The 18,893-nt window shown below is 46.3% G+C and overlaps 2 protein-coding genes across 2 annotated transcripts; both read left to right on the forward strand.

The window, feature by feature from the left end:
• The first annotated feature begins 4,086 nt into the window (after positions 1-4,086).
• On the forward strand, positions 4,087-9,946 carry LOC130156331 (protein FAM83D-like). Its single transcript, XM_056354731.1, has 4 exons — positions 4,087-4,614; positions 7,272-7,439; positions 8,341-8,465; positions 8,811-9,946. Exons 1-4 carry the CDS (start codon positions 4,162-4,164, stop codon positions 9,763-9,765), a joined length of 1,701 nt encoding a protein of 566 aa, XP_056210706.1. The 5' UTR covers positions 4,087-4,161; the 3' UTR covers positions 9,766-9,946.
• Positions 9,947-10,084: 138 nt separating this feature from the next.
• LOC130156332 (protein FAM83D-B-like) lies at positions 10,085-16,391 on the forward strand. The gene is made up of 4 exons (XM_056354732.1): positions 10,085-12,877; positions 14,631-14,798; positions 15,383-15,507; positions 15,755-16,391. Exons 1-4 carry the CDS (start codon positions 12,425-12,427, stop codon positions 16,143-16,145), a joined length of 1,137 nt encoding a protein of 378 aa, XP_056210707.1. The 5' UTR covers positions 10,085-12,424; the 3' UTR covers positions 16,146-16,391.
• The last annotated feature ends 2,502 nt before the right edge of the window (positions 16,392-18,893 follow it).

The raw sequence follows: 18,893 nt of genomic DNA on the forward strand, positions 1-18,893 counted from the left end.
GCAGCTGTGTGTGGTCAACAGTGGGTCGCCTGAGTACCCTGAGAAACTTCTTCCTCCTGGGGTACCCCCAAGTGTAGCCTGGGTAGCATTGTTAAATTACTATTTAACATATATAAATGTTATATATATTTGAACATTTATATTCAACATGCAACAGGGGGAGATGATCTTGCAGATGCCTCTCCTCTCCCATGGTGGTGAGGGCTGTCTCTCCCCACCCATCCTGATGAGAATTCTGGACTCAGTGCAATAAATCACGGTGCTGCTGTCCAATAGGTTGTGAATGGTGCAAAATTCGGGCCCTGCTGATGCCTCCCCTCCCAGGGAGGGAGAGGTCAGGCCCTTTTCCTTCTCAGAGCAATTTTGTGCTATTGAGTGTATTGAATCCCATGTAACTCCAAGCAAAAAAAGACTGCCGAATGCAACTGCGTTAAGCAGTTTGAGGCTTGCTTTCACTGAGAGTTGTTAACACATTAAAACTGCAGGAAGCCAGTTCATTTTAGACAAAAAGCTTTTTGTCCATTGGTATTTCACTCTGTTTATATGTAAAACTCCAGGAACTTGTTGCTCTAGCTGTGATCTCGAGCAAACCAACAATTGATTTACTATCAGGCAAAAGATATTACAGGTTCTAGATGACAAAACATCCCCCTAATAGGAATTTGTATTGTACTTGTAAAATTGGCTGTAATACAGCTCCTGTGGCTTTATCACTGCCAGCTAGCCTGCTCACCAAAGCCTAGTGGCGTCTGATCAAATGTAATAAATTCTTATTCAGATGAGAGAGTCAGTAATCAATAAATCTTCCGGGATATATTTCCCAGCCATGCCAAGTATTTGTCTACCATTGGCTTTGGGTTGAAGTTGCATCAGAGTGGGACTTGCAAAGGCTGTTAAACGGTGACCCAGAACACACTCATGCTTACGTGTTGGTGGCATTTGGGATATACTGGCCACTGCCCATGGGGCACCAGCACATAGGCTTGGGGAAGGAGCTGGCAGTTCTTGCTGCATGCGGAGCCGTTGGCTGTAGGCCTTGGATGAGCAATTCTGTAAAGTGGATATTTAACCTACTTCTGGTAAACTATTTTGTAGAGACAAACAGGCTTTTGGGGGAATAACAAACACATAGATACTCTTAACGTGCACTGTAGGAGCCCACTTGTAGGAATAAGGCTTTTTATTATAAAATTTAGCACTGTTACATCAATACTGGTTTTTTTATATCTATGTTTTAAAGGCCATCCCAGTGGAAAGCTCCGAGGTACACAGTGGAAGGCACTTGGTTGTTCCATTAGACCTTAATATTGCTAAAAATCTGTAGAAACTACAAATCATGTTGCAAACGGTATATGTAGCACTTGGCTTATTATAGGAAGATTGGGGGGGTGGGGGGTATGCTATACTCAGTGTTTTTAGGCTCAATAAACATCTAAGTACAGATTCAAGGTCAGGTTAGAGTCCCACTCTGTGAGCAGTAAGCCAAAGGCTGTAGCTGTTCATACAGACCATGCAAAGATCGGAGAACGTGGATATATCGATGGGTCTGTTGTAGGCAGAGCTGCACATGAGAATAACCCTTCTGCTTGCAAAATCTTCCTGTATGCTGAACTCATACTGTTTCTAGCAAACTGACTGGCTGATGACAGCAACTTTATTTTCCATGTTGAAAGACTTTTTTTAAATGGAAAGAAAAGTGTCTCTCAAAACAGCATCTCTGTTTTACTGAGCTCAACCAAGAAAGTTCCGGCACTGAAACGTTAGGTAAGGGCTTAAGTACCATTCATTGCTGGGATCTATTTGACATCAGACCTGGGTCCATATTTCACTTATCAAGTGATGCGATTTTAGCCACTTAGTCTCAGTTCTGTGGTGTTCCAGAATCTTAAGCCCCTCCAGATTCTGGGAAGAACTGGCTCTAGCTGATGTGTTTTGGTACCATCTTACAGGTGTGGCTGAAGAGCCACGTGGATGAGGAACTCCTAGTAGGGAAAGAGAAGAGCACGGCAGGGCAGCAGCAATAGCAAGTCGGTGCAATACTCAGTGGAGGCAGTGAATTATCTGGTTTATTGAGCAGGGTCTTATTTCATGTGGTCAAAAGCACGTACAAGCTCCCAAATGGCATTTAGGGTCCTTTTGCTTTAAACTTGGAGCTCTGTTTACCCAAATCTTCTCTGCTGAAACTAAATCAGCAATGAAACAGGAATATCTTAACCAAGAAAGCAATAGCACTGGTCTCCGGTGAGCCATAGATGAGCTGCTGTCCATCTGCTGGAAGGTGTTCTCCCTACATCTGGGTATTTCTGTGCCTTATCGTACTTGCTAAAGGTAACTCAGTAACTGCTCTCTGGAAGGCTTGTGGTGCCTATACAGTGCTGTTCTTTCACTTTCAGACTATTTTGCAAGGGAATAACAGTTCAGAACATAACAGATTTTGAAGATTTTATTTGCTCTTTAACTCTTTCTCATGATCACTGGCTCTCACTTCCTAGATAGAAGAAAGGCAATATGCAGGGTCTTCACTCTAATTTAACAAAGCCCTCTGACCTCCTTTGTTACAGCAGTTCTCTGCAGACAGAATCCAGAACATGCTTGTAGCAGCAAGGTCTAGCCGCTCACTACAGAACACAGCTAATATTTACATTTTTTGTTTTGTTTTGCATGTGGCTGTACAACAGAATTTGTTGTCCCTGGTTGTTCTTCAGCTTTATTCTGCTGTTTTCATGTTGTCCAAGCTGGTAATGGACTTCTCAGTGCCCCCCCCCCCCCCCCAATTTGAGTACCACCAGATTCTTCAGGCAACATCTGCTGTGGCACAATTATGACCTAGAATATTTTGCTGTATTTCAACCACAGAAGCTGTAGGAGAGGAACCTTTGCTCAAGATACCTGTTCCCAAACCTACACCACCGCAGTTGTCTCCACGCGCAGCTGGAGGGCAGATACAGGTTTTTTAACGGTGCAGATGCAGCATTAGTATTACCACCTCTACGTCTTCAGCCTATAGATTGCAGTGTGAGAACGGACTGGCGGGTGTCGGTAACCCTGGTACAGCTCGGTGCGGCTGCTGCGTGTACAGGATATTAACAAACGATGGCAAGCCTTCTGCAATAACTCATAATTCCATCGATCAGTAGTAAACGATGTACAAATAAAACTTGATGAAATGTATTTTATGTGAAAAAATAATGTAAGAACTGTATTGTATTAGCAGCTTTGTGTATAAAATGGCATTTTGGCAATCAGAGTCTAATATATTTAACACTTTTTTAAAAAAAGAATATTTGATATTGTATGGAATTGACTTTATTGCTACTGTAAGTATGAAGAGATGGTTTCCTAACACGTTGAAGCAATGCGTAAAATCTTAAGTTGTATGTAAAACTCATGCCAAAAGGGTATGTCCAACAGTATTAGCACCTGACTCAGCGTCTTTAATAGAGATTGAATTTTTTAATTTAAAAATTATATTAAATTTCTTTTAATAATACAAACCCGCCACGGAATTTTATTTAATTGCTTTACATTTTGGGAACCTGCTGAAGCATCCCTGCCTCACTCAGCTGTAAGTAGAGCCGGGAATCGTCTGGAGGAGTGAATCCAGGCAGTGGGTGGTGTCGCTCTTTGTTTTGCAACAGGTAGTAACAATTTGTGATGGCCAAGCAGGAGGGCCAAGCCCCAGCTGCCGTGCCTGGAATGTGGCGCCGGCGTGGCCTTAGGCCGCGGCACTCGCTAATGCGCCCCATTACGGGGTCCTTCCCGGGGGCCGCTGGGGCGAACGCGGGCAGCAGGGCCGGGGGGCTGCCACAGCGCACGCCCGGCTCAGGCCCCGAGGCCGCCTGGAGGGCGCTGGGCGTGGGGCGTGAAACGGCCGCCTCAGCCAGGCCCGAGGGGGGGGCGCCGGGGTGTGCGGCCCGCTGGGCCCAACGGGGCTGCGCGTCCCGGGGGCGGCGGCGAACGGCCCCTGCGCCGCGCTCCTCCCCGCGGGACCGGCGGGCTGCGGCGGGCGGGCGGAGCGACGCGGCGGGGCCGGGCCGCCTGCTCCGCAGCCAACCGTGGCGCGGGGCGGGCCGCGGCTGCTCCACTGGCGGCGGCGGCGCGGCCCGTTTGGATTCAAAGCCGCTATAAAGGCGGCGCCGGGCCGCGCCGCGCCGCAGCGCCATGGCCAACCCGTCGCAGTGCCTGGAGGAGGGCGCCGGGCGCTGGCCGCCGCGGCCGCCCGGTCCCTACAGCGAGGCGCAGCGGCTGGCGCTGGAGGAGCTGGTGGCGGGCGGCCCCGAGGCGCTGCGGGCCTTCCTGCGGCGGGAGCAGCTGCCGCCGTTCCTCTCGGAGCCCGAGGTGCAGGCCATCGCGCGGGGCGCCCTGCCGCCCGCCGCGGCCCCGGAGCCGGCGGCCGAGCCCTCGCTCGGCGCCTCCCTCGACGCCTCGTCGCTCACCTACTTCCCCGAGCGCTCGGACCTGGAGCCGCCGGCGCTGGAGCTGGGCTGGCCGGGCTTCGCCAGCGGCGCCTTCCGCGGGCTGACGCGGGTGGAGGCGCACTTCCAGCCGGGCTGCGGGGACAGCATCTACGGCTGCAAGGAGGCGGTGCGGCGGCAGATCCGCTCCGCCCGGCAGGTGAGCGAGGGGCCCTTCCCCAGCGGCAAAACGCAGCACCGGGATGGATGAGCATCTCCCCCGTGTGACACCTGGGGGGGCCAAGCGGCTTTAACTCGGCGAAAGCCCGGCGCGCAGGGCGGGCGGTTCCCTGCCGGCGGGGCGCACCCCGGCTCCCTCCTCCCCGGCCCCGCCGCGGGGTTCGAGCTGAGCTCGCCCGTGTGTTCAAGCAGGTTCCCTGTGCCAGGCTCCTCGCTGGTGTGCTCTGCGAGTGGATCCTGCTGGCCCTTAAAGGATGCGCCACCAAAACCGGCTTCTCTTACAAAAGGCCATCTACAGAGAGCGCCCTGTGATCACGGCTCCTTTCCTCGCCGCTTCCCTCCTTCACCTCCTTCGTTGCCCCGAGCAGCCTGCAGGCCAGCTCGCCAGGGCTTCCCTCCTGCGGCCGCGGCGGTTGTGATCCGCTGCAGAGTATGGCTTAAAAATCATGTGGTGTCGTAACTTCTAACTGTTCTCTGTGCCTCCTCATCTTACCTGAGCTTACAGCCTCCAACTGTAATCCCCAGGAGGGAACCACCTTTCTCCTTAGCAGCCATTCAATTGGCTTAGCTAAAATTTAAATGTAATAGCTTCCTCTTTGGGTGGCCAGGTGAAGCAACTGCTGGCTCCTGTACTGTGCTCGCACATGGCACACCCTGAATCAGCAGCCAAGCTTCATCCCTTTCTGCGTGCAGGAGCTTAGGGCGTGTGTGAGGATGACATGGACGATGGGCTTCTGGCCAGAAACGGTCACAGAGGAAACTCAGGTCTCAAAGGTTCCTTACCAGGTCGATGAGACCAGTCTAGTGACTTGTAAAGTCCATGAAAACTTTTGTTTCTCCAGAAAGCTGTAGTCATTTGTAATGTTCCTGCTTGTAGCATCTTGCCAAACGCTTTCCATCACACAAAGCTGAGAGCCGGGCAAGCTGTTCCTGCTGCTGCCGTGTAAATGCCTGATACAGGGAGTGGTTTTGTGGGCACAGAATGGACAGAAGTTTTGACCCCCTATAATTTACTGAATATCAGATGCTGTACGATGTTGCTCAGTTGTGCCTGAGTTATTCAGATTAATGTGAGGAAAGGGAAAATTCAGATGCTCTATAGTTTCTTCTCTGCTCACTCCAGTGGGGGTAGCTTAAGTGACTAAGGGGGGACACTTGCTACCTTGCCTCTGCTATCCTGAATGGATAAGTGTGGAGAAAATGGTTTTCTTTCTCTTTTCTAAATATAACTGTACTTTTGCTCATTTTGAGTAAAAGTATATTTCTTTTTCAACTGGTAATTCTGGGATTAGAACTCCAATGTACTGTTAATTGAATAGTCACCAGTGTTTCCAAGGGGTTTTTAGCATGATTTGTCTGTTTTCAGGAGTTATTTTCTTACTCATCTGGTCTTGTCTAAGTGTCAAAGGAAGATAAAGAAAAGCAAGAGGCTTTTGACAAGTGATTGGGTGGAGAAAAGCCCAAGAGGCACATAAGAAGCACAAGCACAAACTATCTTGATCTAGAAATACCAGCGTGACTGTGTGTTATACCTAAGAACTCATCCATAGGAGCCAGTCCCTTAGGGAGCAGGGCACAGGTGGGAACACAAAGCTTAGCCTGTTCTTGTGGGAAATGTTTCCTCTGAGTACAGGCAATGCCACACACAGAGCAGCTGTGTTGCATGCCTATATGCCTTGGGTGTGTTGCAGCAGCGCATGCTTATCTATCTAATAAGGGCAGATGCCAGGTACCTGCAAGTGGTTCTGTAATTGTCCCTGATGCTGGTCTAGTGGAGAATAGAAAAGTAAGTCATGAAGCCACATCCTTTATGCCTTTGTGTCCCCTAGTAGATGTGTGTTCCTGGTTTTGAAGGCTGAAAATTGTAGCACCAAAATGGTGTGTGATGTGGCTCTGAATTAGCTGGAGAGATTGGTCATAAATGTAGGACTGTCGTCTTGTCTTTGGCCCTCTGAGAGAAAAGTCTTCTCATCTTAGGACCAGCCTTCTGTAAAGAACTGTTGAGTTGAGTGAGTGGAAGGATTTCTTGTGAAGGGTTGGGACGGAAACTCAGAATCCTCTAGTAGGAGTCTGGAAATAGTATATTCAGTTTATATATTGTCACAGAACTCATTGATTTTTTTGCTAACTTATGTAGGGACAGCATTCCCTTCCCACCATGCAAAGAGAAATCTGCTGGGGTTTGTGAGATGCTCAGCTGTGATGGTGAGGAGGCCATCTGAGTTAATTCTCCTGCAGGCAGTGGCTATCTGTGGCAGGTATGCCACACTGGGAAAACAGGAGTGGAGATGACTTGCCATTGGATTCCCAGTTCTGCTGTGATACCTTTGCCAGCATTACCAAAAGGCCAGATTACAGGATATCATATAAGAAAGCAGGATGTGAAAATGTACAAAAGCAGCAGCAGGCATGAGGAAAAACCTCTTCAGGCTTACGCTTTGCACTCCAGGACACAGAGAATTTAAAGAAACATTGTGGGAATGTAGAAATCTTTTATAATGTGCTAGGGCCTGTGCTACAGGACAAAGAAATGTGCATCTGGCCTTGGTGACAGCAGCAGGAGAAAGGGGGGGGGGGCAATGACCTGGCCTTGTATAAAATAAAGCCCTTGAACAAGCATTGTCACTGTTCTTGCAGGTGATTGCGCTTGTGATGGATTCCTTCACAGATATTGATATCTTCAGTGACCTTCAGGATGCCTATAACAACCGCAAAGTCCCTGTCTATATCCTACTTGACCAGGACTTTCTACCACATTTCTTGGAAATGTGCAAGAATTTGGGGGTTTGTCCTGAGCAGGAAAGTGTGAGTACTAAATGTGGGTGGGCGTGGCTTGTGTTTGTTTTTTGTGGAACAGTTGATGGTTATGGATATCAAAGATACTCTTCTATATAACATCAGACTCCCTTGAAAGATTAAAGCATCCTGTTGGTTTGATAACTGACATAAAAGGGGATTTTCTGAAATGCTGTTCAGTTCCTGAAGATCAAGGCTCAATATTGAATGGTTCCAGTACAGTCTCTAGTGCAACACATGAAACTGCTCAGAAACTCTGTGAAAAACATGCAGACAAGGCACATCTACTACCCCACGCTATCCGTATGTAGGGGCTACAGCCATGCTATGCAACAACCTGGCGTTCTGGGTGCAGTGCATGCTGTGATCCCTGTCCTGAAGAAGCAACAATTTCAAACATTTAATTTTTGCAATATTTAAATGGCTTTATTCTTTGGCTCAAGAAGCGGCTTGCTAAGGAAAACAGAAACACAGGAAGCTCAAGGGTGGTACAGCTCTGGTAACATCTATTTATTTCCTAATACATAGTTGCTTTCTTTTAAAAGGGTTTGAATGATGTCACCGAAGTGATTTACTTAATTTCTCTGAATATAAGCTACATGGCTGTTGTCGCTTTGTTTGGACAGGCTTATGTTCACCCCAGCGACAGTTTCCCTGGACTGGGAAATGCTCCTAGCTTTGTGGGCAGTAACTGATGAAGCTGGCTGTTCTCTCCACAGGCTTTCATAATGTAACAGAAATATAGCACTGCACAACTAGTAACACTCACATGCAGACTATGTAAGGAAGCTCATTTTGTTCCTATCTTCCATAGTGTGCATAGCATAGTTGCTTGCAGGTAGAATTGCAAATCAAAACTTTTTGGAAGTTAATTCAAATCTGATGTTACTTTTCCCCTTTTCTGAAACAGATGATGAGAGTTCGAACTCTCACGGGGAACACATACTACCTGAGGTCGGGTGCCAAAATTGTTGGGCAATCCCATGAGAAGTTCATGTTAATTGATGGCATTAGAGTGACAACAGGCTCCTACAGGCAAGTACTGGGGTTGGCTGGTGCCCAGTGAAGCTACAGAAAGGGGGAGTTCTGCAAGATTGATGTATTAACTTTGCTGTTTGCCTGGTATGCAAGTGGACTAGCTGAGTCTAAGTGGGACTAACACAAAGCTGAAAGCAGCTTTGTAAAACTGGTTTATGCCACTTGTTGCTAGTAAAGCACTTGGGCATGGCTAAATAGAGCTCTTCCTGAAGAAGAGTGAATAGTCTATCAACTTTATACTTTCCTTATGCACAGCACTTCTGCGCCGGGTCTTGCTATCTGTAACTGTATGTGTTGAAATGCACTGGCAATTAACTGTGAATCTTGGTTTGTTTTCAACAGTTTCACGTGGTCTGATGGAAAGCTGAACAGCAGTAACTTGCTGCTATTGTCAGGTCAAGTGGTTGAACACTTTGACCTTCAGTTCAGAATTCTTTATGCCCAGTCGATGCCCATCAGCCCTAAATGGCCGTCCAGCTGCAGAAACAGTGGGATGTTTGATCACCTGGTGAACAGAACAGAGTCCTCTAAAGAATATACTGTGGAAGGCAATTTGAGAGCAGAATTCGCCATACTGGCTAGCACTCCAAAGAAATTGTTGAAAGAACGAGATCAGGCAGAAGATACTCCTGGAGGAAAACCTCGTAACCTGGACACCTCTTCTCTCTGTGAAGAGGAGTGGTTCAGCAATCAAGTGGCCTTGGTGGAACGGAAAAGCACATCAACTCAGACTGGCCCATGGGAAGAGAAGCCTGCAGTGATGGTGTGCAGTGTTGCCACGCAGACCAGTGCTTTAATGGCAGAAACTGGCACTCAAACTTCTGTTGCTGCTAGAATGACGGGCACTCAGACTTCAGTTTTGCTGAAGACTGCAGTGACACAGACAAAGGAAGATGAGCATACAGAAACACCCCTGCTTCACAGGAAGTTGTCAAAAGAAGGATCTTCTCTGTCTGGAAAGGCTGTATCAAGTTCTAGTCTGCGATCCCTGTCTTCATCATCATCCCAGTGCTCTCTGGCAAGCTCTACTGGTTCACTATCTTCTCTCCGGTCCTTTGAATATTCTAGCAGTCACAGGGCAGAATATTTCCAAAAACTGCATAAAGAGAGGCAATTCCACTACTCCACTATCAGGTCAAAGCTTAGCCACATGGTGGATATCCTGTCCCGGAGGGGACGTGTGCCTGAAAACTACATGACCCAGTACACGGGAAGATGCAATCTAAAGCAGAGACGTGACATCAGTGCCAGCCTGCGCAGCCTCAGAGATGTTTCACTCTTTTCTCTGAATAAATGATTACTGTGCTGACTGCAGAACACAGGTTCCAGTCTGAAACTGCAGGCACTTTGTACCTGCTGATTCCTCCACTTTCTTCCAGCACTTTTACTTTTTTTCAATACATGTGTATGTTGCTCTCCAACACTACGTTTTATGCTATGCAATTTAAGCAATAAAAAAAGAGGTATTTTAGTTTTTACGGTAACTTCTTACATGTTCCTCTTATGCATTAGTGGTGAAGGTTCATTTTAATTTTGGATGTTTAACCTAAAAAGTACTCATTACTGCTTTCTAGGAGTACATATGCCCTGGCTTTGATTTATGTAAACTTGGAAAAATCTGAATCATTCTGATCTTGCTCAGAGTGGCTTTGGAGATTTAGCTCACATCAAGGTATACTCAAATATATATATATACACAAAAATATTGGCTTTTATTTCTACTTTCTTTGGCATGAGGGGAAGCACTTTTATAAAGAGCCATAAAGATAACTTCATTCTGAGTCTGACTTCAGTGATACATACATTACTCTTCCATCAAAGTTGTGAAGGGTCTATGGGAGCAGTTGCATGATCTTATCGTCAACTGTATCCTTTTTCTATTGTTTAAGCCTTCTGAAATGGACTGAGCTAACCAGCTCTTCAATTTGATCATCCTCTTGTGCCTTTGTATAGGTTATATACTCACACATTTTTATTTCCCCCTCTTTCTCTCTCATCCTCAGAAGAGCATCTTTTTAAAACTGAGACCAGAAAGTAGCAACTTAGCACTCAAAGATAGCTGGTACCCATTTTAAGTACAGTCCTGATGTAAACGTTTCCAGTATTTGGGACCAAAAGCTAGATATATTTGACCTGTAAGACTATTGATGGGAATGTATTGCTGAACTGCTGGTGTTTTGTGTTTGTGAGTGGGAGATGAGGTGGTATCTGGAGTTCAGTGTCTTGCTGCAGCATGCCTGTTGTACTTCTCTGTCGGGGTGACTTCAACAAACTTTGTCGCTTTTGCAGCTCGTTACACTGAATTCAGGCTTAGTCTTAGCACTGTAAAACGAGTTTCTAGTTCTGGCTTAGTCTAGGAATGTCTGAGGCATCTTGCGTCCATTAAGAGATGTGCAAACAGCTTCCTTCTTTGGAGTGAACTGAGAGGCAAGACAACTGCCAAGGGCACATGGCAAAGGCTCTGTTCAAAAGTAAACTGACAAATGCACTACAAAATGCTATGGGTTATGTTTAGTAGTATTGTTGCACAAGTAAGTGTAGGAGTGGAGCTCTCCCATTTTTCTCTTGAAACCGTCCTATCTGAAATATTCTGTTTCCTGCTCTGTTTATCCCCTAAGTTGGTTTGAGGAGCTGAAGTGTCACTAGTTTTTGACCATGTTCTACTTCCACTATTAAATGTCTCTGCAAAGCAGCTTAACCTAAGATCCATCATCTGAACACTTGTTAGCAGTATCCTGTATGTGTGTGTGCGCTTAGCTGTGCTTGCTGGGTCTGAGCAGTGTGCAGGGTCTCTCTGAGATCTGACCTGTATTGTTATTCTTTAGTCTTGCATCCCAGTCCTTCAGTGACCAACTAGACTGAATTCTGCCAGGTCAAATCAGAGTCTGGGTTATGTATTTTCTTACTTATAGGTGCAGGTGTCCAGTAGATGGCATGTTCCAGCTGTGCCTGACTATTCCTGTCGACAGCCAATAAGTGAATAAACAGAAAAACATCCAAAACTCAGAAAGGCTGCAACCTAACTGTAGAGAGCAACACTTTATTCTACTAAAGCTGGCATTTCTCTCTCTCAAATCTATATGGGCGAAGGGGCTTTGCTACTTTTATTGCTTGGATTTCAAAGCAGCTGCTCCTTCCTTAAAACCATAAAGCAGATGAACGAAGAGGTATGGGGGAGAAAACCTCTGCCTGCACTTGTTTAAAAAGAGAAGGTACTTTCTCACTGGGTGGCTGGAGCTGGATGGGTCACGGGGAGTGAAGTGATTTGCAGAGGGGGAGCTGAGCTACACCTTCAAAGCCAATTTTGAGTTGCACTTCTAAGAGCTCATGTTAACTAGTGCTTGAATGTATGTAAAATCAACTTGGTTGCGCTCTGTGCTTTTTAACTTCATTACATCATGCAGCTGTTATGGTACTCTTAACAGGAACAAGAAACCGTTTACAAATAAGCTGCTTTTGCCGTGAGGGTTTTCACCTGATCATTGCTAAGCTTTTTTTTTTTTTGTTTGTTTGACATTTGGACTCTGGGTGACTAACGCAGCCGCTGCCCTGCCGCCCCGGGGGAGCGGCGCAGCCTGGGACGCGGCCGGGGGCCGTTCGCCCTCCGGGGCGGCTTTGATCCGGAGCAGGTCGGTGCAGACGGCCACGCTGGCGCTCCCTGCCCGGTGCAGGCTTTGCTGCTCCGCCGTGCCTCCCGGGCGGGGGGACGAAGCCAGCCGGCTCTGCCACCCGTGCCCTTCCCGGGGGCGCTGCGGCCACAGCACCCCGGTCCTGCCGTGGGCGCCGCGCACGGACGTGCCCCGCGGGGAGGGGGGTGTCCCCGCTCCGCCCGCCCCCGCGCCGCTCCCTGTCGCTTGCCTCGCGTGGAAGAGGCGTGGAGGAGCCTCCCGAGCGCGGGTCCGCCCGCGGAGGAGCCGCTATAAAGGCGGCGCCGGGCCGCGCCGCGCCGCAGCGCCATGGCCAACCCGTCGCAGTGCCTGGAGGAGGGCGCCGGGCGCTGGCCGCCGCGGCCGCCCGGTCCCTACAGCGAGGCGCAGCGGCTGGCGCTGGAGGAGCTGGTGGCGGGCGGCCCCGAGGCGCTGCGGGCCTTCCTGCGGCGGGAGCAGCTGCCGCCGTTCCTCTCGGAGCCCGAGGTGCAGGCCATCGCGCGGGGCGCCCTGCCGCCCGCCGCGGCCCCGGAGCCGGCGGCCGAGCCCTCGCTCGGCGCCTCCCTCGACGCCTCGTCGCTCACCTACTTCCCCGAGCGCTCGGACCTGGAGCCGCCGGCGCTGGAGCTGGGCTGGCCGGGCTTCGCCAGCGGCGCCTTCCGCGGGCTGACGCGGGTGGAGGCGCACTTCCAGCCGGGCTGCGGGGACAGCATCTACGGCTGCAAGGAGGCGGTGCGGCGGCAGATCCGCTCCGCCCGGCAGGTGGGTGACTGCGGGCAGCTCCCGGGGGCCTCTCCGCTCCGCACGCTGCGCCCCCAGCGCGGGCGACCCGCGGGGATGCCGGGCTCCGCCTCCGCCTTCCCCCCTGCACGGACTTGTAAAGAAACTCCCGATTCTACTTACTGCGCTCTTCTGTTATTGTGCCCACTCCCACCCCCTTTATATTTATTAGGAGGCTTGCAAGTTTTTGCGTCGTATCGGTGGAAAGCGGGTCCGTGCTTCCTGGACCTCGCCAGGCTGGCTCAGGGAGCTGGCCCCCCGGCAGCGACACCCCCCCGGCAGCGACACCTCCGGCCCGTCGGAGCCGTCGGTGCGTCCCCTGGCCCAGCGAGTGCGCGGCGAACCGGGGCCAGGCCGGGGAAAGGGCTGCGAGGGCAGCAGCTGGCTCTCCAAAACTTTAGTGAATAATCGGATATTAGCATGAAATACCATGAGAATCTTGAGTAAAAAGTTGAAGAGAAACCTCAGATCAAAATGTACCTGAAATGGAGAGGTGAGATGTGAAGAGCAGCTGGACACTAACAAATCCTTCCTTTTTTACTGTCGCTTTTCACGTTTAAAAAGTTTGAAAGACTCTGGAAAACTCAAGTTTTGGAAATAAGTTCACATTTCTCTTCTGGCAGTGCTTCAGAGAAAAAAAGACATCCCTTCTCAGGGAAAAAAAACTCTTGCCTAGGAATCGAAGACTAAATTTTTCTAACAGAACTAGACCCCTGGTTTTGCCATATCTCAGGGTGAGAAAGAAACCTGAAGCAATACATTTACTTTGCCACTGTTCTGGTTCTTCTAAGATATTCTCAGCACCCCTAAACGTCTCCACAATCAGCACAATGCTCCTGTCATACCGAAAGTTACTGATGTAGCTGAAGAAGACTAACAGCAAAATTTTTTCCCTTTCCTCATGCAAAATTTGCTTGCTTAGGTTTTTGGAGAGGTGTCAAGTCTCTGTCTGCCTTAGGTCTCAGTAGTGCTTTAGAGATGGGGATAAAGGAGAAAATGTGCAGGTTTCTGTAATTTTTTCTTGAAGTTATGTAGTAGAACCTTAGTTAAAAACCATGAGCAATGTGCTACTAAATAGCTGCAGGTGCTATCATGGCTGCTAATCAATCAGTCAGAGAAAAGGTGTCTCTGCAATAGGCTTTCAGGCTAGGTTGTTCATTCCTATTGACCCAAAAAAGAAACAAGTCCTGGTGAAAAAAGCTTCGATGTCTGTTGCTGAAATCGTCATAGAAAATGAAATTCTATAATGCAATAACAAAAATCTTACATCATGTTATCTGCTATGAATCAATCAAGTGACAACAAAATTGGGGCAAATAATCTTTAACAACAATTTCTGTCTATACATTCGATATTTTTTTCCTATTTAACTATACAGGGACATGAATAAGTGATCATAGTGAAGGGGGGATGTATATTGTGTTTCCTGTACTCAGTAATCACCTTTACCAAAATACCATTCTCTTCACAGAACTTCATTCTAATCAGTTAATTTTTTCCTTTTTCTTCTCTTTCTGGTATGTCTGTTAAATGTTTCAGCAGTCCTGTGAAAAACAGAAAATTCCATATCACAGAAGACAGTACCATGTTCCTTCCATAACCACCAGGGGAAAAAAAAAGGGGTGGGGGGGCGGTGGTGTTGGAATATGTAATTTGAAAGTCAAATTTCTCATGTGCCATCTCCTTTAGGATGCTGAGGAAACAGCCTAATGATTTCTTTTGAAACTTGTTGCAGATGATTGCCTTGGTTATGGATTCCTTCACAGATACTGATATCTTCAAAGACCTCTTGGAAGCTTGTAGCCAGCGGCAAGTTAAAGCATATATCCTTCTAGATCAGTCTTCGTTTTCTCACTTTCTAAAAATGTGCAAGGATCTGGGAGTTGACCTTGAACAGGAAAAGGTGAGACTTGTCATATTTATAGGATAGAGAGTCAATCCTCTTATAAGCATAATCTTTGAGCTATCAAAAGAAACTATTATGCCTGTTGCCACAACTTCAAATGGGGTTTATGTTGCTTTAGCTCTGTCTTGGGAGATTTAACTATTCTTGTGTAAGAAGGCAATTAATAGAAAAACTGAAATCTTTAGAAGCGGATGCTTTTTGAGAACAAATACTCATCGAATATTCAAGGGAATGCAGGAGGAATGTCCAGTTCCAAAAGCCTGACTGGAGTTGCTCAGGCTTGCTGAGACTGAAGCTGATGGAGAAACAGGTTCTCAGGAGTCTATGGAATTTGGGTTCCTCCAAGATTAGGTGACAGTTTTTTTGCACTTGCATTCTCCACAATCAGTTTATGGGTTTGCCTTTTAATGCCACCTCTTTGCCTACTAAAACGAGACAGAATTATTATTTGGTTCCTAGAGGGTGAATCTTGTGCAGCAGCTTTTGCTAGTTCATCAATGATCGTTCGTGTTCTGTGTTACTCCTTTAAATGCAATAATTTAACTTTGAAATCCACATGATGTTTGCCGTATCTTTAACAGCTGATAAGAATTCGAAATATCACTGGGAAAACATACTACACGAGGTCGGGTGCCAAAATTGTTGGAAAAGTCCGTGAAAAGTTCATGTTAATTGATGGCATTAGAGTGACAACAGGCTCCTACAGGCAAGTGCCCATTTCCTTCTGTGACTTAACATGATTTTATTACGTGGAAAGGGAAAACAGCCATGTTGCAAAACTGCTTTCCTTATCAGAGTTTGTGTGTAACATTTGTACTAAAAAGAGCACACTGCTCATCATGTGGATTATAAGAATGATTTAATGAAATGCAGTGAAAAAGAATTTTCAGTTAATACTTTGTTTGCTGTTTATTTTTAATTAACTCAGAATTTTCTCATTCTTCCATTGCTAGTTTTACGTGGACAGATGGGAAGCTGAACAGCAGTAACATTTTGATCCTGTCAGGCCCTGTAGTTGCACACTTTGACCTGGAGTTTCGGATTCTTTATGCACGGTCAAAGCCTATCAACCTCAAAGAGTTATCCAGCTGCAAGAAGAAGAACGTGTTGGACCAGCTGGTCAGGATAACAGTGGCTTCTAGAGACTTGACCAGGGAAAACTTCCTGAGAATGGAGTTTTTGTATCTTAGAGCATTTGTAGGAAATCTAAAAAGGAAGCGAAGCTGGCTGCATGCCTCAAGGGAGGCAGTCTACGTGTCAAATAATGCAATGCATGCCTCTCCTCCACTGACAAAGAGGAATGGCTCTCTAGTTATGAGGCCACACTGGATCATAGAGAGATGAAATGCATGTTCACTTCGGAGTGAGAAGCAGAACCTCAGGAACCGCATCCAGCCGTCCATGTCCAGTACTGTCTTACTGTATGTTTGTGAGAGCAGCTGGGAAACAAACCTCAAACTGAGAGAAAGTAATACTGGAATTGTGGTTTTGTTTGAACACCACTCTAATTCAGATCAAAAGACACAATTATGGTATTGTCTTAGGCTCAGATGTGTTTTTTTTGAAATAAAACCAAACTCTTAACACCTGGAAAGCCATTACTTTTAGTATTCTGTCAGATTTTCATTTTTCAACCTGTTCTTACATGTTTTAAGCTGATGGGTTAGCAGTGTCTTAGCTCAGTAGCTCAAACCTTTTTTTTTTTTGTTTGTTTGTTTTGGTTTGTTTTTTGTTGTGTTTTGTTTTTTTTTTTTAAGGAATCCAGGTACAGAAAATAATATTGCTTAAAAGTCTTCCAAAGATGAATAGCAGCACTGCTGTACAGCTCCCAAATCAGTCTAAGCTTTGTCTTGTGTTACGTAAACTCTCCACAAACTGTTTCATGACACAGACCTGATGTGGAGTAACCATAATCTAGAAACAAGTAGGTTGGTACCATGCTACTAGTCCTCAAATATTACTTTTTTTTTTTTTTTTTTACGTGAAGCTGTCCTGCAAGGCAGAATGAGCTAACATGTCAGGCAAACAAGGCTTTTGCAATGACTAAATTTCAAATTACCTTTTCTTAATTGTAAGAATACTTGGATTGTTGGACATCACACAATGAATGCATGCAAGGGATAGTATTGCTAAGAACTTACTATGTTTGGAGCAGAGCCAAATGAGACCACTTTCTTGGTGTTACTATATATACTTTTTGGTTTCTTTATAGTTGCTGCTGCTGGCTGATCTTGAAGGAAAAATCGAGTAGATCTGAAATCTGTCAAGCTGCTGCTACTTCTCAAAAGCCTTACTTCCAGACATGCAACAACATGGAAGTCAGAAGTAGAACCATTTCTTCTTAAGGTTTCATTCAAGTTTGATTACTTTTTTAAATAAAAACCTCCATCCATTTATGGAGAAAACCAAAAAAACCCAAATTAATAAACCATCCTCCTAAGCAGTTGTACATTGAGGCTCTGAAGTTCCAGCAGTCTGACAGTGCAGAAACTTGTTAGTCCAACCGTGGCAGCTGTGGCAAAAGGTACACAATTCCTCTTCTTGAGGCTCTTGCTACTGCAGAAAACTCAGGCGTATGCTTGCGTAGGTGTTGTGTGGGTTCTGGGCTTTGAAGGGGAATGTTGAAACTTATCTGGGGTATTTCATATGCATTTCTGCTAAGCATCAGCAGGATAACATTAAATTGGACATGTGGAACTTACAAAACTGGTCTTTATGAGCAATGCAATAATGTACTGATTAGGATACAATGAATCTGTGCCCTTTTTCTTCTGCATTTACAATCATGGAAATGAAATAGTTCTGACTCTCCTAATCTGTAAATGATCAATAGTTTATAGTTTAATAGTCTTAACTTTCATCCAAATGTAAAGAAGTTTGAAGTATGTATTTTTGTTCTTAACTATATTTTCCATAAACACAAACCCCCATACAATGTTGTACTCTATGTAAAATACTGGTTTTGCAATCTTATTTTCACAACAATTATCTGTGTATGTTTTCTCAAATATAAGTTTTTACCTTTGTTATTCGTCTCATTACTTTAATACTTTCCATGCGCCGTTAGTAGGACTTTTTTTCAGCAGTTGCTAATATATTGATAATACAAAGTACTGTGGTAAAAGTTGTGTTTATTTTTGATAAAGTGGATTTCATCTGAAAAGTACATTGAAATATATAGCTAGAATTTTAAGAATGTCTTTATTTATTACTGAAGAACTTATTTTTCCAAGTGGTTAACCTAAAGACTTAGCGTAACAAGTGACCATGAGGTCTGCGTTAATCACAGCTGCACTGCTAGTGTGTCAAGTTATTAATGAAAATGACAATGAATAATAAGATATAAAAAGTGATGAGGTTTTTCCCTAAGCATGACATTTTGTCAGCATTACTGAACTTAGGAAAAAGTGGGGGGGTTTGGGTTTTGTTTTACTCCAGCCTATGCTTAACTCATCTACATTAAATTTGATTTTACTCCAGCCTATGCTTAACTCATCTACATTAAATTTGATTTGATAATGACTTTCATGGGCTGTAATGAGCCTGTGATAGGGCGCCACTGGATCTACTAACTATTACTGTAATTGTTTTCTTTCTAGTCCTTCAGCTGCCTGGTGTGAAGTGCAATAGCTGTGGTACATAGTGCGGAGGCATCCTTCATGTGGAGAATGGAAGCGATTAGCTTCACTTAATTAATGAGATGAGGTCTTTCTGGAAGCAGTCTTTCAATCTGGTTAAATCCAAGGTTCTCCCTCTGGTTATACACTTCACGTTAGTACTAGGAGTAGTATCTGGTGGGCTTGGCTCAGACACCTCCGGGCCTGTATTATCTCAGTCTTCCTCTGTGCTTGGAGGGGAAGGGCAGGTTTCAGTCCTACTTGAGAACGATTTTATGAGCCGGGTTTCCTCAGCAACACTTCTACGTGTTTAAGAGCACGGATCTCGCACACGGCGTTATAAACCGGGAGTCGTTCTGGCCGTCAACACACGGAAACGTCCAAAGCTTCAGCCGTTCATGCTGGGGGCCGGGACAGGCGCTGGGGCCGGCGGGCCGCTCCGGGCACCATGGCAACGGGCGGCGCGTCACGCAGG

Source organism: Falco biarmicus, chromosome 10, assembly GCF_023638135.1.
Source record: "Falco biarmicus isolate bFalBia1 chromosome 10, bFalBia1.pri, whole genome shotgun sequence".
Taxonomy (NCBI): domain Eukaryota; kingdom Metazoa; phylum Chordata; class Aves; order Falconiformes; family Falconidae; genus Falco; species Falco biarmicus.

Bases quoted from the DNA above. Each gene is read 5' to 3' on its own strand.
- LOC130156331 (XM_056354731.1), top strand. From the start codon at position 4,162: ATGGCCAACCCGTCGCAGTGCCTGGAGGAGGGCGCCGGGCGCTGGCCG. The intron at 4,615-7,271 runs GTGAGCGAGGGG...CTGTTCTTGCAG, and splicing joins AGATCCGCTCCGCCCGGCAG to GTGATTGCGCTTGTGATGGA. The intron at 7,440-8,340 runs GTGAGTACTAAA...TTTCTGAAACAG, and splicing joins TTTGTCCTGAGCAGGAAAGT to ATGATGAGAGTTCGAACTCT.
- LOC130156332 (XM_056354732.1), top strand. From the start codon at position 12,425: ATGGCCAACCCGTCGCAGTGCCTGGAGGAGGGCGCCGGGCGCTGGCCG. The intron at 12,878-14,630 runs GTGGGTGACTGC...AACTTGTTGCAG, and splicing joins AGATCCGCTCCGCCCGGCAG to ATGATTGCCTTGGTTATGGA. The intron at 15,508-15,754 runs GCAAGTGCCCAT...TTCCATTGCTAG, and splicing joins GTGACAACAGGCTCCTACAG to TTTTACGTGGACAGATGGGA.